General features: G+C 41.3%; 2 protein-coding genes and 1 long non-coding RNA gene across 5 annotated transcripts in view; 2 read left to right on the top strand and 1 right to left on the bottom strand.

Moving 5' to 3' along the window:
- The window catches only part of LOC105674904 (glycerophosphocholine phosphodiesterase GPCPD1), a 13,595-nt gene extending 9,456 nt beyond the window's left edge, over positions 1-4,139 (top strand). For all 3 annotated transcript variants that reach the window (XM_067349938.1, XM_067349937.1, XM_012371572.2), the window contains 4 exons: positions 505-660; positions 735-1,162; positions 1,244-1,385; positions 1,504-4,139. In XM_067349938.1, coding sequence (XP_067206039.1) covers positions 505-660; positions 735-1,162; positions 1,244-1,385; positions 1,504-1,725 — 948 coding nt within the window. In that variant the 3' untranslated portion in view covers positions 1,726-4,139. The remainder of the gene's footprint in view (positions 1-504; positions 661-734; positions 1,163-1,243; positions 1,386-1,503) is intronic.
- LOC136998050 (uncharacterized) lies at positions 3,532-5,102 on the bottom strand. Its single transcript, XR_010888627.1, has 2 exons — positions 4,963-5,102; positions 3,532-4,837 (listed from the first exon to the last, which is right to left on the bottom strand). It is a non-coding gene; the product is annotated as an uncharacterized lncRNA (long non-coding RNA).
- Megf8 (multiple EGF like domains 8) lies at positions 5,032-21,944 on the top strand. Its single transcript, XM_067349935.1, has 16 exons — positions 5,032-5,169; positions 6,051-6,374; positions 6,658-6,821; positions 7,032-7,309; positions 7,488-7,672; positions 7,752-8,073; positions 8,344-8,582; positions 8,711-8,944; positions 9,067-9,354; positions 9,767-9,904; positions 10,016-10,260; positions 10,485-11,105; positions 11,385-12,611; positions 13,111-17,062; positions 17,404-17,591; positions 17,751-21,944. The coding sequence occupies exons 2-16, from the start codon at positions 6,167-6,169 to the stop codon at positions 18,603-18,605; spliced, it is 9,144 nt and encodes a 3,047-aa protein (XP_067206036.1). The 5' UTR covers positions 5,032-5,169; positions 6,051-6,166; the 3' UTR covers positions 18,606-21,944.

Genomic DNA, 21,944 nt, shown 5'->3' with positions numbered 1-21,944 from the left:
TTCACGGAATTGCTTCTAACGTTTGATATTTTATATCCTTAATAATATCGTCGGTCGCCAGTTTCACCCCCTACGACTTCATGCAAATGCTCATACATTGTACTTCATGCGAAGTGCGGAGAAAGAATTTCAGGACTGAGTAATAATTTTAAAAACACTTTTTAATGAGAAAATATTATTAAAATTGTGTTTTTAGAATTATATCGAAAGCAAGAAAACGATTGTGTCAATTTCGTTTTTCTTCTTTCTTCAAATATTTCTACAGCTCAGTCCCAAAATGTTTCCGACTGCATCCTGTCAGTTTTATCAATCACGGCATGACAAATATTATATGTCACAAGCGACACGAAGTCACAAGATCAACTCGCATTAAATTAATACGGTTGTCTTGTTTCGCTTTGAACATTTGATCATCAACGATGATGCGATCGACACTTTTATCGACTCTTGTAATTTATAACGATTGTTACGTGTGTGCGCATAACGGTGGGAATTTTCTTCCAGGTTTATCACGTGGCCGAGGGTCGTGAGAAGAATCCGAGATTCTTTGACGAGGATTTGGAGGAGCATCAGCCTTTTCCCACGCTGCAAACGGTGCTTCAGGAACTGGAGCAGCATGTCGGATGCAATATCGAAATTAAATGGACCATGCAATTGAAGGTGAAGATTTTTAACAATACTATGCGAACAGCGAGTGTAAAAATAACAAACTAAATTGACCTTTTCGTTATCAGGATGGCACATTCGAGCTCAATCATCCCTTTGATCTCAACATGTATCTAGATATTATTCTGAAAGTTGTATTAGAATACGGAGGCGATCGAAAGATCGTGTTTTCCTCGTTCAATCCCGACATTTGCGCGATGATCCGTCTTAAACAAAACAAATACCCGGTAGTATTTCTAACGCAAGGTATTACATTGAAGTATCCCACTTATCACGATCCGAGATGCCAAACGATACCGATGGCAATGAGGCACGCATTGACCGCGGATATACTAGGCATTAATGTCCACACCGAGGACATTCTTCGCGATCCCTCTCAAGTGAAATTAGTCAAAGACGCGGGATTGATCATTTTTTGTTGGGGCGATGACAATAACGATAAAGCTACTATTCAACATTTGAAGAAACTCGGTTTACACGCGGTGATATACGACAAGTAAGTGACTTATTAAACAAACGTGATTCAATGGTCAATAATTTAATAAGATTATGATAATTATATATATTTTTTTTATAGAATTGATGAGTATAATGCAAAAGAAGTAAAGGAGAGTATATTCTTGGTGGATGCCAGAGAAAGCCAGAAAGAATTGATAGCTTTGGCCCACTGCAATCAGACACCGCAGACGCAGATCTCCACGTCTCTTAATACAGAACAGGTAATTTTTTTTTTTTTAGTAGATATTTGTTGTAATATATCTAAAGTAATTATAAATTTTATAAATAATTAAAAAATTGAAATTTATTTGCAAAATCTATCAAATAATGTTGATTTAGGAATATTACGTGGATCGACCATCAGCGACCACGTCGCTGAAAAGTAGTATTGATAACATATATTCCGTGCCGACTATGAAATTGCCGATCAATTGTGAAGAAAGCAAGGAGATGACTGAGATAACCAACACCTTTAGTCATTCGGTAAAGACGAAAAACTTGGTGTGCGGACAGTCGAGTGAGATGTACGCAGAAGATGAAGCAGCGAAAGATTGCCTTTGATGCTTCTCTTTTAGGAAGCCTTTTTTCTGGTGGTTCTGAAAATATGCCGTTGTAAGAAACCTTCCGGAATGTAACAAAAAACATTCTTGTAATTTATAATGTACCACATTTATAACTGCATACGCTGAAGCGTTGCCGAACATTTGTCTGTATTTCTGAGATTTATAAAACGCTCTAAGTCTTAAATTGTACATAAATAGTTCGAAATCGGAATGGCCAATAGTCTGTGATTGGAGGTTTATCGGAAAAATTTTCCTTACCGCTATCCATATCTTACGTTTAACATTAAACATAGTTACATGATTTTGCAATTTGTTGCACGATTGCGTTTTTCTCGGTAAGGACAAACGTTTAGAGAACGAACATTAGACACATATAGCGGTAAATGCGAAATTAAATAGAAATGTGCTTTAATATATTTTAAACCTCCAAATCTCCGAATAATACTGGTCATTGTTTTAAAAGATTGATATAAATAGCGATAGTGCTGTATGCGAAGAAAAATCGTCCGATTTACTCTTTTTATACTGCATACCATTCCTCCAATCGTTCATTTTTTTTTTACACTCTGTACAGCGTATGTCGGAAAAAGCGTACAACAGATTTGAAAGAAATTTTAAATTAATTTTTCTTAAGCGAGTCAGGTTTGCCAAATTTTATTTATAGAAAGATTCTTCTAAAGTTATATATTTATATTTTACAACATATTTTGTAACTTTTAACTTAAATATTCAAAAAATTCAAAAATTTGAAGATTATAATGAGAAATTAAAATGTTAAAAAATCTAAACATAGAAAGATTTGTAGGTTTCTAAATGTTTAGAAATTAAAATCCAAAGATTAAACTCAAGATATTTAAATTTAAAAATTTAGATAAAAGTTTAGGAATACTAGAAGGAATACTACTTAATCGTTAAATCATTTAACAATTTGAAATTTCAAACATTTAAAACGATAAAATCTAAGAATCTGAAAATACAGCTTTATTTTTAATAAATAATTTATTAATTAGTTGTCAAATTACATTTTCTTTCTGGTACAAAATCAAAGGCAAATTATTCAATTCTTACGCTACCGACATATAACTCTTTGCACAATCTATTTTAATCTTAGTACTTTTTAATCAATATTTTCTCAGTGGTAATGAATAAATGTCTCTCTAACGCGGGCTAGAAAATCACATTCCAACTCCTGTGAATCCGTTCGCGAATTGACGCGAATTGAATTGAACACGGGAGTTATGTTTTCAGTACAAATATCTTTAGGTATATTTTTCTTCAGAATCAGAAAGAAATATTTATTTAACAATTTTATTCAGTATTTATTCAGTAATGGCTTTTGACACATAATTTTGGTTTTAGAGACGTCTTTCTAAACTATGTCATAGCAGTTACATAATAGGTATTCTGGTAACAATATCTTTCAAAGTGACATCATCAGTAATGATCTCACTTTGGTGGTTGTAGCAGTAATATTTAACTTTAACTTCTTTTAGAATAATTGTATTTGGATTTTTCTGATTTTCTAGCTTGGCTAAACAAAAGTTTCTTTTGCTTAAAGTTTGTTAAGAATTATTTTCAGTTTGCGAGGCACATAATCGGTGTCACACATTTTTAGCATACTAAGTTTGATTATGAGCATTGAGCGCGGTAAGCGTTATCTGGTTTTATCATTTTTAGAAGAAAATAACATTAACCTTCAACGGATAATTTCATCCATTTATAACTACTGATATGAACGAAGCTCGTCCGTTTTCACTTTTAATGTCGCAATATTTCATTGCATTCAGTTTTTTTGAAACCTAGAAAACCATTGTATAAAATAATCGGAAAATTGTGATCAATGCTTATTTTTAGAAGTTCTAAGCATGATGTAAATATTGCAGCAATAAATTTAATTGTTGCAATTTTTGTATCGCATTATGATAGTAAAGTTATACGGCTTCAGAGCCATTGTATCAATCGTGGAGTTTCTGGCAACGTACAGTACACTTGTTTTAATGATAGCAAATACATAATTTGTTTATTATCATGAGATTATGCCGCTATCCGGGGATGTTTAATTATTTTCTTTATATTTAATCGTCCTAAAACTAAGCATTTTTAACGCTGCGTACAACGCAAATAGTGTCATGATAAATTACAGACATCACCGAAGAATCTTCGGAAACAAAATCAATTACCGATAATCGGAAGGCTGAAAAAATAATAAATCAGAAAAATCTAGATTTTATTATTATTAATAATTATTTTTTTTAAAATAGCAACATGTAAGACAACTAATAATACATAGTACTACATAATTAACGCTAATGCGCATAACAAACAAGGATTAGGAGAGACTTAGAGCTTAAATGTATTGCAATTTGAATATAGCATATTTCGAGATAATAAATCCACATTTTTACATTGAAAGGAGTTGTAGTTAATATAATAAAGTGTAAAGGCTTTAGATACACTACAAAAATAGCAAATGCGCCATAGTTTTACTAGTTTAATCAAACGAATAAAAATATTGTTCCAAGTTTGTTTCTAACTTAATAACTTCTTGTATTAAATAAAATTTTATCTAATAGGTTGAGAAGGAATATAAAATAAAGGATTGTATGAAAACCTTTATCCAAGCTCCAATGCACTTAAAATTGATAATTTCACACTCGCTTGAAACATAGATAAATTCGAAAAACAATTTCTTTTCATTTCAGTTATTTATTAAGAATCTATTGATTATAATGTTCTGATATATTAATTTAAAATGGACAGCTTGTTTTTTTCGCGTTCAATTATTGGCTACCAATATTTCACATTTCCAATAAATCGTCAACTACAGCTAATTATTGATAATGAAATAAGGTTGCACTCTAATTAAAATTAAATGCTTTTTCACTACTCACTACATGACTCATTTTAGCTTCCACAGTCAGGTTACCAAAACCAGGTGCCGCTGGAACTAGCCATCCCCTTCCCTCTCTACCACTTTTAAAATAGGGAGTTTATATCCTCCGCAATATCGCTAAGCAATCTAGGTGTTAGCGAGGCGAGGCACCGTCGAGATTGGCAGCTTTACGGCATTTACGCTCGTCTGGTATTCCGTGTTTACAATTGGACGCACGCTAAGTGGCAAAATTCAAGATTATTATTAGCAACTCGGCAGCAGTTTTGTGCAATTTCATTAACGCGATACATGCAATTTGTGAATTTTCATTCGTGATGTTTTGATACACTCTCGCAGATCTACCTCTCTCTTTTTCTCTCTCTCTCTTTCTCGTTCCTTTCCTGCCTCCCTTCTTCTCCTTTTTTCATCTCCGTTTCTTCTGTTGGAAGATTTTTGCGAGTCCGTCCCGTTGATGAAAGGCGTGACCGTCCATATGATTTACTCCGAAAGTGCTGGCAAAAGAATCCTATAGTTTGTTATGCTGCGCTCATCATCTTCGTCTTGTCATAGGTGCGGAAAGTTCATGGACACATGTGTACCTATGTGTATGAGTGTTCGAATGTCATGTGCAATAGTGTATGTGTGTCATTTGCTTATTTGTACTTATTTGCAAATTGATCAGGAGCCGTGAGCCTTGCGTTCTCGCTGGTTTGCTTGCAAAGACTGTCTTTCAACACGCAAGTCTTTGCAAAAAAACGTGTGCATTGGTTATTTTATCGTATGCTTTATGATTATTCATAATATTTGTGAAGAAATTGTTGATTGTTGTTAAAAGATTGCTTTTTTACCAATTAACAATAGTCTCCACATGTTAACTCTATCTTATGCGGCAAAGTTTTAGAGCGTGTGTATAAATACCAGATAACTACAAGTTTCAAAAACGATCACTTTGTTGTGCATACATCGTGAAATGTGTCAGTGTTTAATCTTTGATATTTTTAGGCTGTGCGCGCAATAAAGATAATATTAGGAATAGAGATTAAACGTGACGCACAATGAAAAAAAAAAAAAAAATTAACTGTAGGAATTGTGTCGTACGATGATTGAAATGTCATCAAATAATTGATACAAATCGATATTCGTATAAGTTAAATTAATCGAATGTTACTAGAGCTTAACTTCTTAAATTGCGTTGATAAAAAACGAGCACAATTGTCAATAGATTTTTACGCAAAAAATTAAAAAAAAAAATCTAATTCCGTCATTTTTTAGACATATATCTCAAGGTTTCAACTGTCTTAACATTTTGACGTTTGAAAAGAACGAAATCGAATTGTGTTTTTAGCATATCCTAGAAATTTGCATAATGTGCTATTTATTCGTATAATGTAGCGTGTGCGTAGATAAAAACAACAAACAGATAATAACAAACTATATCTATTCATTTCCAGATATGATTTTTTCTGCGTATACTACACGGCGCAATTGCTCAAGAAATAATATTACGTACTCAGACGATGATCTATGTGCTGCTAAACGATATTGAGGTGAATATTGAGGCGCTGTGATGGGGTGGGCAATATCCACCATAGCATGGATCGTTATATGGAGTTGCGCCTTACTGCGGGGCCTCAATTTCGCTCCACAAGCATCTTCGAAGCAAGTGCCATGTGATAAAACAAGAAAAGTCTTCACAGACTCGTGGGGAGTCATCAGCGATGGGCCTATGGGCTCGAATTATACTCAAGATTCCCATTGCGAATGGCTCATCAAAGGTACAGATACATAAATACTTGTCCACTTTAGAAGATACGATATAATTATTGGAATTTAAAAGTTAGTAGCGATTTTATTATAAGATTTATGAGGTGGATGAAATCCAAGAAACAAGTTTCTCCATGCTCAAACATTTAAAGAGAAACCCTACTTTCTCTACTTTATCCTATTCACGCATATATCAGGAGAATAAAGTATGTTAGATTTAAATCATGCAGCACTAATAATATGCAATAAAAATTTTTGAGAAATTTATACGTAATATTCCTTATTTTGTTGCAGCTAATCACAGCCGTCAATTTATCACATTAAGTTTTCGAACTATGGGCACAGAATGCAGCTATGATTATGTATTTGTTTACGATGGAGATTCCTTTCGTTCCCCACTTCTTGGTAGTTTTAGTGGCAAAACGGAACCGCAGCAAGTGACATCATCCTCTGGTTATGTAAGTATACATTAACAGTTCATTAACAATTTGAATAGGATTTATAGTTCATTAATTCGACATTAATAGTCATGAAAATGTAGAAAAATATGACTTTTTGTAATTGAAAGATTATATAAACAAGTTTTTATATGTAAGGAATAATGAATTTTTAATAGACTAGTTTGTTGCTAAGAACAAGATACTATAAAATTATATATATTTTTGCAGATGTTAATATTGTTGTATAGTGACACGAATTATGTCCTAGATGGTTTTCGTGCAGAATTTTCAGTCACAGATTGTCCGAATAATTGCACCCATCATGGAAAATGCATCAACAATACGTGCTTTTGCGAAAACGATTGGGGGGGTAAAGATTGTTCTCGAGCTCTCTGCCCAAACAATTGTAGTCAGGCCGGTAACTGCGGGATGAAGAGATGCGAATGCAGCAATGAATACTCTGGGCAATCTTGTTCGTTGCATAAAACACACCCGGAAGGAAATCGGTACGTTATCCTGAGATTGCTGCTCTTATATCCATTTTTATTGTTACTGATAAAATATGATCGTAAAGGTGCCTTTTTCTTAACAATTTATATTAAATTGCGCTTATTCAAGCAATATATAATAATAAATACGATATGTAAATAAAAGATTCTTATGACAATCTGATTAATTAAACAGATGGCATTGGTTGTCACATTCAGAAGGTGGACTGAGACCACGCGCAGCCCACACGGCAGTTTATGTTCTGGAAACAGACTCGCTTTATATTTTCGGAGGTTACGATCTTAATTATATACTCAGTGATTTAGAAGTGTACAGGTTTAACACAAGTCAGTGGGAAGACGAATATGGAAATGTATTAGGTGAATTGAATAAATTTGTTTAACATGCTATAATAATAAAGCGTTTCCGAATCCAATGTATAATATTATGAATTTGCAGAAGGTGCCGCATCTGCGGAATATCTGGATCCTATGCTGATCGCTACCGAATTACAACGCAATCTCGGTGCCAAGGAAATATACGGCCTACCAACGTCGTCCTTAATTTGGAAAGTGCTTTATAGTATTAAAGATAATAACACGTTCAGCCTGCTTGATCGGACTGTCGACAGCAATCAGCATAGCACGCGAGAATTCAGAAACGTATCTAAGGACAAGGAAAATGAGAATAGCAAAAGCACCATTAGGATTGATAGGAACGAAGGCTCCAAGAGAAAGCATCCGCGAAATATCAGACCGCGATATTCGCAAATGTCGACAAGGTAACAAACGATTGATTACTTCCTAATTTAACACCGTGAAAATTGTTTTCGGTAGATTTGCAACAAGCGTTGGTTTTATATTTTTATCGTGCGAAAATGTGAAAATATAAGTTGTCTCTATTCTAAAGATCTCTCAAAAATGATGTTTATTTTTTAATTACTAATTTTATCACAAAGATAAAATTTTTATAAATTTTCAAGAAATATTTAACTCGTGTTATTTGTACCGTTGGATTTATTAAATTATCATACAATTTGTCTTTTTATTAGGCATCGTAGAAACTTGGATTTATGCAAAGAATGCCATATGACGGACGCGCAGAAGGAGGACGCGAAATGGGAGGAACAAGTCGTAGCGGGATCCGCGGAAGATAATATCTTTATGGAAGAGTTTATTGATCCGAAATTGTCCGCGAGCGATTCGGCGAAAGGAGTAGCTACAGAACCCTCCATTGACGAATCGCCGAAACCGGCTCCTCGATATGGCCATGCTGCATGCAAATACCAAGGTCTGGTGACGTGTTGTGTTGACAAAGTGTCTATAAAAGCGTGGCAAGAATTTCCGAATTAGAATTTATAAAAATGTAGATTTTTGACTGCAATTATAGAGGTATAAATAGTATCTTTATAATTTTAGATGGTTTCGTAATTTACGGAGGAAAAGTACAAGACGGTTCCTTGTCGAACGAGCTGTGGCATTACAATGTGAATAAGCGCATGTGGACCTTGCGCGCTAAAGACTCTCCTTTCTATCCATCCAGACTTACAAGGCACACTTTAACTTTAGCGAATGATTATATTTATCTGTTTGGAGGCAGCACCGTTGACGGAGAGTTTTCGTCTAGTCTGTTTAGAATCAAATTAAACTTATGTAAGTTCGCGCATTGAGATGAAATAAGAGAATAGAATCCAATACTTGATTAAAGACGAAGATTTGTGAAGGAAATATTCAACCTTGCAATTGAAAAATACTAATGTAACGTACAATTACAGCGGATCCCACGGCGACCACTGAGAGATGGATAGAAGTGCGACCTCGAGGCGGTAAAGAACTTGACGTGCGCGTGGTAGCGCACTCGACCGTTTATCATCACGCTACTAATTCTCTACTTGTATATGGCGGAGTGGTCGCCAGTGTCGCTCGATTTAGTAAACTGTCAGATCGAATGTTTGTCTTCCAACTGGACAGAAAAGTGTGGTCCGAGATTCATTATCCGAGAGCGCACTTGCGAGACACGTACGTGCCAAGAGAGCGCGCGTTCCACACATGTAACATCGTAGGTAATTATCTCGCCATAAATTACTCTTTAATTATAATGTGAAATATCGAGAGATCCTAATATTTTATTTCAAAATTTATCGACTTTAATGACAGATTTGTAGAATCTATCGTGTTTTTGAAGTTTAACGAAAGCGTGATAAAAGATGTTATTTGTTATTTTGACAGGATCCTAATAGATATAAATTTTATTTCAAAATTTATCGACTTTAATGACAGATTTGTAGAATCTATCGTGTTTTCGAAGTTTAATGAAAGCGTGATAAAAGATGTTATTTGTTATTTTGACAGGATCCTAATAGATATAAATTTTATTTCAAAATTTATCGACTTTAATGACAGATTTGTAGAATCTATCGTGTTTTTGAAGTTTAACGAAAGCGTGATAAAAGATGTTATTTATTATTTTGACAGGAAATTATCTGGTGGTGTTTGGCGGATATTCTCACAGGCACAACAAGGAGGAGATTTGTTACGACAATCAGATGTATCTTTATCATCTTGGTTGTCACGTGTGGGTGAGCCACGATGTATTAGGCTCAAATGACAAAGGTGAAGCGAATATACGATTAATGTGATAATAAAAAATTTATAATGACTTTTTATAAGTACATTTTTTATTTTGTTTTACATTAATAATGAGATTTACTTCTCCACTTTTAGAATCTCGATATCCTAAGCAGCAGGGCGTATTTGCTCATGCGGCGGACGTGCGAAACGGAAATACCTTGTTGCTTGTCGGCGGATATCACGGTAATGTGAACTCGGACCTTCTCGCGTACACTTTGCCGCCTACGTTAGCGCCGGGGGATGAAGACTACATCGAGCCAGAGCAAGTTTGCCCGAGACACAAGAGCTTAATGGAGTGCGCGGCAAATCCCGAATGCGGCTGGTGTTCTGCAGACGAAGTAACTTACCAATTAATATTATTAATGCATTAACGCCTAATTAAAAAAAAAGCATTTATAAGATTTATTTTTATAGAATTTTGCAAAATGGCGTGCGTGGATTTTTAGGGTCGCTCAATTCGATTCTGATTTAAAGTTCTCGAATTCAGCGGACTTAATTTTATTCCCATTAAAGCTTGGTTTCTTTCATTCTTATTTTTACATTTCTTTTCGACACGTTTCAGATATGCTACGGTCGGACGGTCGGTGGCAGCAACTGCACAACGAATTTGCAGACAACACGCTGCCCGGGAGTCTGTCCCGCCTTGGGCGATTGTCATTCCTGCTTGATACACGGTCAGAACGGCGGCAGCTGGGGCACGAATTCCCGCGGCAAGGCATCCGTCTCGACGAAGTTGAAGCTAGGCCCGTGCACGTGGTGCGTCCAGAACGCCCGGTGTCAACCTCAGAACGACAAGTACGGGGTGTGCGGTCAACGAGAGGACACACCGTCGCAAATCACGGGCTGGTGGGGATCAACGGGCACGGAAATCACGATGGTCGAGATGTGCCGCGAGATGGACAAGAGACCGGGATTGACTTTCCTCAAGTACAATCCGCCGGTGAACTTCAGCCAGCCTGATTCGGTCACCATAGTGAACGCCACCGTGGTGGACTTCAACGTGCCGTCCACGCAGGGCGCGAAAACGGAATCGGGGCTCGGTGGTGAAATGATCGCCAGGCTGACCGGCTTTCTTAGACCGCCGCACTATTTTTGGGACAGTGCAGCGGAGCTTTTAAAAATCTGCGTCAGTTACAACAGCGCGACGCTTCATGTATCTCGAAACGACAAACCTGATAAGCTGGTGAGTTGTACAGAATGTTTGCAAATTTGCGAATCAAAATACTATGGTAGAAAAATTGTCAAAAAATTCGGCGATCAAAGTTCAGAGTATTCTATACGCGTTATCTGTGTAGTTGGCTAGATAATTGCGTTGAAAAATCACAGAGAGACAGTTTCGCTTTTATTCGAGAGAAGAATCAAAGTATTCTTGTCACATAAAATCAATCGAATAAATTTTATAATCTTTTTTTTTTAATTTTACTGTGATTGAAATATTCTACAATTGAATTTCTTCACTCAGGAACTCGTTGCCAATATAACCACGGACACGCCAAAATGTGTACAAATGAGATGGCCGGATGGTCATTCGGTGGACTTGCAACCGGGTCGCTATTTATTGGACTTCGAGTCGAAGAGAATAGTGACCGCGAGCTACATTAGCGCCAGTAGAATGGAGATCAATCATTTGAAGGACAAGGATAACACGAAGGTGTTCACGTTCGAGTATCTGGAGCCGTATCAGAACGGCTCCTGCCATCAGTACGGCAACTGTCTGCACTGCTTGACGGACTCCTCGTGCGGCTGGTGCGATATCACGAACCAATGTCTGCCGCGTTCCGTCAACGAGATGGAAAGCTGCGCGGCGGACGTGGAGTGGGACGAGGAGCAGGGGAAGGCGGTGAGCGAATGGCATTACCTGACGATCACACCATCCGCATGCGCCAACTGTTCGAATTACATCTCCTGCGAGTCGTGCGTGGGCACGAACTTGTGCGAGTGGTGGACGGAGGAGGCGAGATGCGCGCGAATTGGCCGGCTGCCCGACGCCGTGATGACCCTGGACCGATGCCCGATCCCGTGTCGGCAGCGCTCCAATTGCACTCAGTGCCTGGACGAGCGCGGTAGGTGCGTGTGGTGCGAGGCCACGCGGGAGTGCTTCTCGTTCTCGGTGTACACGTCGGAGTACCAGTTCGGCCTGTGCCGGGAGTGGATGGATCAGGCGGGCCTGATGGGCGTCACGTCGCGCAGCGACCTGTCGGTCACCGGCAACGATCAGTGCAAGAGCTGCAGCCGGCACACCAACTGCTCCAGCTGTCTGCACTCGCTCAGCTGCGGCTGGTGCTACAGCCTGGAGAATCCCATCACGGGCGTGTGCGTGCAGGGCGACTTCAATCAGCCCCACGTCAACTGCAGCGCGGTCATCAACGAGTACCGGAACAGCAGTCTGAAGGCCGACGAGTCCAACTGGGCGTACGCGCAGTGCCCGGACGTAGACGAGTGCGATCTCGGTCTGCACGACTGTCACCCCGACGCTCTCTGCACCAACACTCACGGCAGCTTCAGCTGCCAGTGCAAGCGCGGCTTCAACGGCGACGGCAAGGAAAATTGCACCAAGACCTGCTACGAGAGCTGCGTCAACGGGTATTGCAGCGAGGCGCCGGATTACAAATGCGAGTGCAATCTAGGCTGGACGGGACCCGATTGCCGAACCAACTGCGGCTGCTACAATCATTCCACGTGTCTGCAGGTAGGAATACAGACTGTGCGCAAAATACAAAAGCAAGTGATTGAGGAATTTTGCCGAAAAATTGCATAAAATCAATTAACTTTATCGCTTGCTCTAAGATAAAAACTAATTAAATTATAAGATTAATCCGAAAAGTGTGACATTACGTGCTTAATCGCGAAATAGCGCGAGACGATTCGCTTTCGAGCAGTTGCGTAAAATTTAAATATTGTAAATAGATTAAAAAAAAAAAAGCGTGTAACAAGATTTTATTACATTAAACTTCTTTTAACCCTTTTGATAACAGCGGAATAAAAATAAGTAACAAGCGCTGTGGGCGCATATATGCGCAGACCGAAATAAACTTTTCTCTCTGAGCGCATGTATGTGCCAACAGTGGGATTAAAAATTATAGGTATCCGTGTCGAACTTTTCACTTACGTGTCATTCGCTTTATCAAATCTCAATCACTTTGCCATTTTCGAATAATCCGTGAGATTGTAATCTTTGAAATTTTTAGGGACCAGGCATCTGCGACGAGTGTCAGGATTGGACGATCGGTCGCTATTGCGAAGATTGCAAGGCGGGCAGCTATGGAAACGCGACGACGCCGTTGGGCTGCCGCGAGTGCGACTGCAACGGACACGGCGACGTGGAACTCGGCATATGCGATCGGCAGACAGGCGTGTGCTTCTGTCGCGACAACACAGAGGGCGATAAATGTCAGCGTTGCAAGCGGGGCTACTACGGCGATCCGCGCAACGAAGGGATGTGCTACTACGGCTGCATGTCGCGGGGCATGCTGGGCGGCGAGGGAAACGGCAAGCAGGGCCTCGGCAGTCGGCACTCGCAGTTCTCGCTCTGGAGCAGCCACACCGGCGACTCGCCCACGAGAGAATGCCTCTGGATCGTCAGTCCGGAGAAAGATCTCTCCTCGGACTCGACCACCCCGGCGATTCAGAGCGTCATTCAATTCACCATCCACGACGACATCAACGTGAGCTGCCAGGAGAATAGCGTGTACGTGTACGACGGCTTGCCGGAGTTCGTCTCGTCCACCGGCGGTCACCAGAGCCAGCTGCTGGGCGTGTATTGCACCGAGAGCACCGATTATCCGGTAACGGTGGAGGCCAAGTCCGGCTTTCTCACGGTGCACTACAAGCAGCTGGACGAGGTGGAGGGCTTCAACGCGAGCTACGTGGTGATGACGTGCAACAGCTGCGTGGGGAATCGCGAGTGTCGCAATGGCAACTGCCTTTGCAAGCCCGGCTACGTCGGCATCAGTTGCGACGTGGAGATCTGCCCGAGCAACTGCACCGCCTCGAAGAAATACGGCGTCTGCGACAAGGGCTACGGGCGTTGCGTCTGCACGCCCGGCTACGGCGGTCGCGACTGCTCCATCCGGCTCGAGGATCACCAGCTGATTTTCACGGAGCTCTTCAACTCGGAACACCTGGCCGACCATCTGGATCATCTGAGAAAGACTCTGCCGCGTTTCGGGCACAGTCTCGTGGCGGATCGGCGCGGCAGCTTGTGGATGTTCGGTGGCTACTCGCTCAGCCACGGGCCGCTCAACGACATCAGGCTCTTCGACACGAAGAACAACACGTGGATGCCGGTGACGGTGGAGTCTACATCGGAGGCGTCCATGCCGCAGGGCCGCTACTTCCACGCCGCCGAGATCGTGCACAGCCGGCAGCAGATCTACGTCTACGGCGGCCTGTCGATGAAAGACGAGGACGTGCAAGGATTGTCGAACAACACCCTCAGCGATTTCTGGAAGTTTAGTCTGCAAAATCAGCGCTGGAGTCAAATCGTGCAGGACAAGACGAGGAAGGAGCCGCCGCCTCTGGCTGGTCACACGCTAACTTTGCGCAGGGATGGCGAGTCCGAGAGCCTGATTCTCATCGGCGGTTTCAGCCCGAAATACGGATATTTGGACACGGTTTGGGAGTTTAATCTGGAAGCGGAGACCTGGGACACCGTGAACACCGTTGGAAATCGACTTCTCGGCGTTTACGGCCATTCCACGGTGTATCACAGCAAATCGAACAGCTTCTACGTGTTCGGCGGCTACACCTACGCGATAAACAGGACCTTTATCTCGAACAAATTATACGCCCTGGATTACAAGACCCGCGCGTGGTCCGTGCTGCCGCCGTTCGAAGACGACTTCACCGACGGCAGCAACCTGCCCCAGGCAAGATTCCTCCACTCCGCGGTCACGACGGACGAGTACATGGTGATATTCGGCGGTCGGCAAAATCCCCACAACACCTCGGACTCGCTGATAGCGTACAGATACTCGTGCAATTTGTGGATACGTCTGATAACGAAAGACATGGAGACGATCGGAAGTCCGCCACCCCCGGCGTACGCTCACGCGATGACTCACGCCGATCCCGAGTCGAACGCTATCTACGTCGTCGGCGGCTTCGACGGCGGCATCAAGAGTCACGTGACGCTGATCAACATACCGGAGGATCTATGCAATCTCTGGACCGATAAAATCACGTGCAGAAAGTATTTCGGCTGCTCGTTTTGCGCCGTTATAACTATCACCGGCACGAACACTTCCTTTTGTTTCTCAAACGAGATATCGAGCAACCGGGACGACAAGTGCGACATCAATGTCACGCAAGCGCAACGATCGAACGGAATATTCTGCGACTCGGACTGGATGGCGGGCAGGAAGTGTCAGAATTTCAAAACTTGCACGGAATGCCTGGCGGAGTGGCCGTATTACAAAGACGACACGTCGGTCTGCAAGTGGTGCACCAAGTGCTCGCACGGCAAGTGCATCCCGTCGGACAGGGACTGCGACGAGCAGATGCTGATCGGGAAGAACAAGTGCAGCGTGTCGGTGACGAACGTGAATCAGTGCGGGGAGCGACTGTGCCCGGCGAGCGACTGCGAGAGGTGCAACAATCTCAGCGGCTGCGTGTGGACGAGGCAGGTTCTCAAGACCAACAACGAAATGGGGGTGACGCTGACCGGCGAGCCCGTGTACAACTGGAACTGCGTGCCGGACGATATCTTCGAGCGTTCCAGCATCGTTCTAAAAATGAGCAGCACGCAGTGCGAGAGAAGATGCTCCGATCACACGGATTGCAGAAGCTGTCTGAGGGGCACCGGGGCCGAGGGGGGCTGGAGCGAGTGCAGATGGTCCACGCAGCTGAACGAGTGCATATCCCCGTCGTACCAGCCGCTTTACTGCGCCGGCGGCGTTTGCGGCTTGGTGTTGCGTAACGCGGACATGGACCACTGTCCGGAGCCGTGCTCGGTTTTCAAGCAGTGCAGCACCTGCCTGAAGCACTCGCACTGCGGCTGGTGCTCTTTGGACTCCGCCAATATAACCGGCCAAGGAATATGCACGGAGGGATCGCTCGAGGCGCCCGCCGATCATCCGGCGGGCGGCACCTGCGAGATGCTCTATCATCAGCACTTTCCGAAGGCGGAAACGCCGGACGTCGCAGCGCCGGGCTCGCAACATCCGGACGTCCCGGAGTCGCAGGACAATGTCACGATGCCGTTGTCGCCCGGTGCGATGACGAAACTCGAATTCTCGTGGCACTACGTCCGCTGTCCGCCGGAGAACGAGTGTATAAACGGCCATCACACGTGTTCGCCGATGAGCGAGAAGTGTTTCGATCTGGAGGAGGGCTTCGAGTGCAGATGCGGAGACGGATACAAAACCGAGACGACGTGGGTGAACGAGTTCGGGAGGAAGATTTGCGTGCCGATGTGCACGCAGGGCTGCGTGAGAGGCACCTGCGTCGAGCCGAACGTGTGCCGTTGCGATTTCGGCTACGTCGGCGCTAATTGCTCCATTCAGTGCCAGTGCAATGGCCACAGCAATTGCGCCGGTCCGGACAAGCTCGACGTCTGTCTCAAGTGCCACAACAACACGATGGGTCCGCAGTGCGAGAAGTGTATGCCCCTTTTCGTCGGCAATCCCGCGGACAACGGCCAGTGCGTGCCGTGTCTCGAGTACTGCAACGGCCACACGCGGGTCTGCATCAACGACAGCATGACCGTGCCCGACCCGATCTCGGTCGACAAAATGTCGATAGAGCTGCTGAAGAAGCAGCTGGTGGAGGGGCCGGTGGCGAGGGCGAAGTGCGTCAACTGCGGCAACTTCACGAAGGGCGACAAATGCGGCGAGTGCATGACCGGCTACTTTCGGGGATCGGAGGACCTGCGGGACGTGTGCCGGCCCTGCGAATGCCACGGCCACGGCTTCACGTGCGATCCCGTCACCGGCGAGAAGTGCAATTGCGGAAATAATACGGAGAGCGAGCCGTCCTGCATCAGCGGTCCCGTGAAGAGCACGAGCACGGCGAGCCTGCCGTGCTGGAAGGTGCAGTGCAGCAAGTGCAGAGAGAACTACGCCGGCACGCCGACGATGGGCCATCAATGTTACAGAACCGTCACGGTCGACAACAAAATGTGCTTCGACTCGAAGTTGATTGGTGAGCAAATAGTTTCGCGGACGAGAGAAAGTTTTTTTTATGTAATAGTTCTTTTTTCTTTAATGTTTTTTTCATAAAAATTCTATTAAGACATGGTTTTTTGTATGTGTGCAATAATGTTTCGCCTTTTGTTAAAAGGTAAATTTTTTAACAGACAGCTCTTTACGCGACAAATAGTAAATACTTCTCGGCAAAGGAAGCAGTTTCGATAGAAATATTTTTTTGCAATGATATAAATCAAGTGCGAAAACTTGTACTAAAATTCTTTTACCATAAGCTATTCAATATCTTTCTGCTTTTGCGCGAAAACAATCGTGCTATACCTTATTGTTTCATTTCAGACGAATGCAAAATGAAGCCGAAACCCTTAAATCCTGGCCAGACCGTTTTTTACATGGTGCAGCCACGGTTTATGAATGTGGACATTAGAGTGATGGTGGACGTCACTCAAGGCGCTTTGGATCTATTCTTGAGTCCTCGAGATGACTCCTTCGTCGTTACTTTGAATTCGACGACTGGATATCAAGATGTACAATTTTCTCATTTCCGCGTTTACAAATTATTCATCCTTTTTCAAGCACAAATATCAATTTTAATTTAACTCTCTTATACTCCGTAATTGCCCGCAATTTATCTATCTCGATATATCATCGAGATAATGTCTGAAATACTATTATTACATTTACAGGTTGAAATAGACGGTAGGTTCATGCTGCGGCCTGACAGTCCAGACACGTGGCCTGGATTGGAGGATCAGCCCAACAGCAAACTGAGAATCGTCGAGTTTCACTCGCGCGGCAATTTCGCGATAAACGGCACCACGACGCAGCCAACGTGGAACATCGGCCCGCAGTACTTCGTGATGGAGCACTTCGCGGAGAACCTGGCGACTTTCCTGACGATCGACAGACGGAACACATTTCTGGTAATACGCAATTTAACGAACCGCCTGGTGCTGACGCTGCCGCAGGACAAGCACGAGCTTGGCCAGACGAAGTTTCACATCGCGCTACGGGCGATCGAGCCGGCGAACACGGAACTGAACGGCCGTGCCGCGTACGGATTGATCTTCTTCCGACAGGATCAGCTGCACATCGATCTGTTCGTCTTCTTCTCGTGCTTTTTCTCCTGCTTCTTCCTGTTCCTCGCGGCGTGCGTGGTCGCGTGGAAGACGAAGCAGGCGGCGGACGTGCGCCGCGCCCGGCGGCGTCACGTTGTGGAAATGCTGCACATGGCGAAGCGACCGTTCGCTTCCGCGACGATACTTTACGATCGAGACGGCGGCGAATGCAGTCCGAGCTCGCCGCAGCGAAAGGGCAGACGTAGCAAGCATATCAGCTTCCACAGTGATGTGAGACCGGTGGCCGTCGAGCCAACCGACGACGGCGTCGCGGCGGTGGCTACAGTGTTTATCAGGCTACCCGGAGGACGCCAGGCACCAGTTAAACTGGCTCTGGGTAGCGCGCTCATACTCTTGACCAGAGTCTACCCCGTCAACAGCAGAGTGTTCCTAAGACGTAGAAATAGCCATGCGACGAACTGAACCAGTGTTAGAGTGGAGTCTCGATCTCAACGGTCTTCGAGATCCATGCCACGAACACCAATCTTTTCCCTGAACACCTCTCGAACGTCCATAGACACTGACGTTTGAATGTAAATCAATTTAATATGGATTAATCGCTACAGTCGCTTAGTCCGTATTTCTCGACAGCCTGGAATTAGCAGTATTCAAATTTAATGGATAAACTCTCTTTTTTTTTTAGAATAGTTTCATCGCGATAAAGATAATAGGCGAGATAAGCTCGGGATGTAAATTTTAATATAATGCGTATTTTGCTAAGGGAACATCTCGTAACACCAATTTTTTCTCGATTTTACAACTTGTAATTTTGTCCTTTTTGTTTGGAATTTTTTTAGATCGATCTCATCGCATACGTATTATTAATTGGTACAATAAGAATTCCTTCAGCAATAATAATATTAAATTTACAGAATTCAGCGCTGTGCAAAATAAATTATTAATTTTTATATTTTGAAATTTTATTGCGTGTGTATTGGATTCATAGATCCGCAACGCCGAAGATCTTCGGAACTATTTATAGAATTAAAGATATTATAGGTATATATTAACAAATTTATGAATCTTGGGAAATTTTCAGACACCATCTATGAATGATCAATAGATTTAAAGATTCTACATCGTGGATCTGTGAATCGAATAGGTTTTTCTTAAATTGCAGATCTAATATTGTACAATAATCATAAGAAGCGATAGTAAGATTATTTAATCTAAAGATAATATATTGTATCATTCCATGACGAGACTGTATGTTTGTATATATAACAATGTGTAATTATGTATTAATTCGTACTTTATACATTTTTGTAGAAATATTTTACGAAACATGGTTTCGCGTTATAGAAAGTTTGTCTATCTCTGGAAGGAAGTGGAAATGAAATTAAAACGATTTTGCGCGATTTATATCGGTTGAACGAACAGTATTAGAATTGTTGATTAAAGATGGAGCTCGACGATGCATATATTAATAAGGTTCCTATGCCAAATTGATTGGAATAAATGTGAGCATCCTAATATAATAATATATTATTTATCGTAAGCAGAGAGCTAAAGAAAAGGGGCAAAAAATCTCACTTAAAAAGTGTACATACATATAGAAGAGTTGCGAATTGTTTGTATATTGATCGAAGACATACTCGATAGACAGTTTTTGGTCGGAAATAACGATTTTGTGCAATGGATCTATATTGGTATATTAATCAAGTTTAAGCTTCAGTTCCTTGTATGATGCCAAGAAAATCCTTGCAATTCAAATAAATATCGACATGTTACGATCACATGTTTTGATATCAATGAGACTTGTCAATATATGCTTTCGTTTTGATAAGTTTCTTGGGCATCAAACAAACTGCGTAACAAATGGACGTATATTGATCAGATAATTATTGCAAACAGATTTTATTTTTTACTTTGTCATGAAAAATATGAAACTGTTTTAAACTTCTCGAATTTTCGATCCGCCACTGATTGTATATTAAGCAAAACGTATAGATGATGCGAATATTGTAACGATATTGACATCGATGTGTCTAGAAATCATCGTGAGAGGCACGAAAACGGGGTAACGAGAGATTGTATACTGTTTTACATGAATTTCAAGAGCTATGGAAATTAAGAATATGAAATAACACCAACAAATCATGCTGATGGCAATTACTAATCGAAGATAGAAACGTGTATCTCGCATAATTCTCGTAAATTGAGTGAGCGAAGTGTTAAAATAAAAGGGTCATAAGACTTTGAGGGCAGATAATATTTATCTAAAAAGGAAAAAGCTCTTAATAAACATGGATTCAAAACTAAATACTTACTGGGCTACGAAAGAAGGTTAAAAAATGAGGCGCAGAAAGATAAAAGTTTTATTTTAATATCCTCAACACACTCGCATACACATGTATGTAGTGAGATTTGAATGTGTATTATCACTTATCACATGACGTTCAAAGTATCAATTCTCACAGTGAATCCAGGACAAATATAAAATTTTGTACTTAAAAGATTCTTGATTTCATAACAACAATAAACTAATCTCTTCATTGCCTCATTCGTGTATTTTGTTTGCTGTCGAACTAAAATAATTAATGGTGTGTAGTGAAGAAAATCTAAGGCCTCTTTTAAGTATATGCGTTCTTTTTGTTGTTTATTGCATAAACGACGCATATATGAGCAAGAGCTTAGATACGCGTACATAAATAAAAACGTACAATATGTACGTATCATGATATTAATTACATTGGCTATTTAACAAGTGCAGCTTGACCATGAACAAATTATTTATTGATTAATCATTAAGCAAATATATCGACGATATGACGCGATCAGTCTGTTGAATCTCAAAATTTTTTCTTATTATATAAGCTCGTCACTAACTTTTTATTATTTCATAATAGCCTTCAGAGCTTACCTATATAGTGCACTTATTTATCGTAGTTTCTCTACCTTTCTCTCTTTTTTCTTTTTTTCCTCTTTCTTCACTTTTCTCGATGCAGGGATCTGTAGAAGCAAAATTCGCAAAATGTTTTTTTCTAAAGTCCGTGGTTTTCGAAATTTTAAAGAGCTCCGTTACTGATTTCTCACTCTGTATATAATTTTATAGTAGATTTTTATATAGAATTTTTATAGAGAATTTTTATAGAGAATTCGCCTTTCAATTTGGAGGAATTTTCTTCGTAGATGGATGTAAAAATTCTGAAGGCCTTTATAGAATTTAAAAAATTCTTAAAAAATGGAGAATTAAAGTTAATTCGATTATCTATACAAAATTGGATAACAAGATCATTATAATTCTCATTTTTTTTCCGCAGAAGATGTGCTAAACTCCGCGCAATATCGTGCAAAGCATATAAATTGCTAAGTACAGAATTGACAGTATATGTACATTTATATAAATTTATGAGAGTTACACACTGTGTGTGCGTGCGTGTGTGTGCATGTGTATGAGCGTGCATACATATATAAAATATATACGAGAATAAACACGAGATGGTAAATATATAATTTATCGATTGTACAGATTTAAGTGTTATTTTCGAAATATTCTATTTTATATATAATTATTGCGTCGTCGATGGCAGAGAGTGATAACGTTTCAATATTGACATTGTATCGCGCAAAAGATCGAAAAACAATGGCATAGTGTGATCGATGGACTTAATGGTTGTGAAAATACGAAAAAAAAACAACAATTTTCAGCACAAACATGCAATTTATCTTTTAAAATTCATGCTGCAAGGAGAAACGTAAGGTTGTGCAATGATTAGTGAATTGTATTGCGAAAACTTTAATAAACATACGTAAAACCGA

This window comes from Linepithema humile, chromosome 2 (genome assembly GCF_040581485.1).
Source record: "Linepithema humile isolate Giens D197 chromosome 2, Lhum_UNIL_v1.0, whole genome shotgun sequence".
Taxonomy (NCBI): Eukaryota; Metazoa; Arthropoda; class Insecta; order Hymenoptera; family Formicidae; genus Linepithema; species Linepithema humile.
The sequence above is the reverse complement of the archived record's forward strand: the minus strand, read 5'-3'. Positions and strand labels throughout refer to the sequence as shown.

Bases quoted from the DNA above. Each gene is read 5' to 3' on its own strand.
- Megf8 (XM_067349935.1), top strand. From the start codon at position 6,167: ATGGGGTGGGCAATATCCACCATAGCATGGATCGTTATATGGAGTTGC. The intron at 6,375-6,657 runs GTACAGATACAT...ATTTTGTTGCAG, and splicing joins TTGCGAATGGCTCATCAAAG to CTAATCACAGCCGTCAATTT. The intron at 12,612-13,110 runs GTAGGAATACAG...TGAAATTTTTAG, and splicing joins ATCATTCCACGTGTCTGCAG to GGACCAGGCATCTGCGACGA.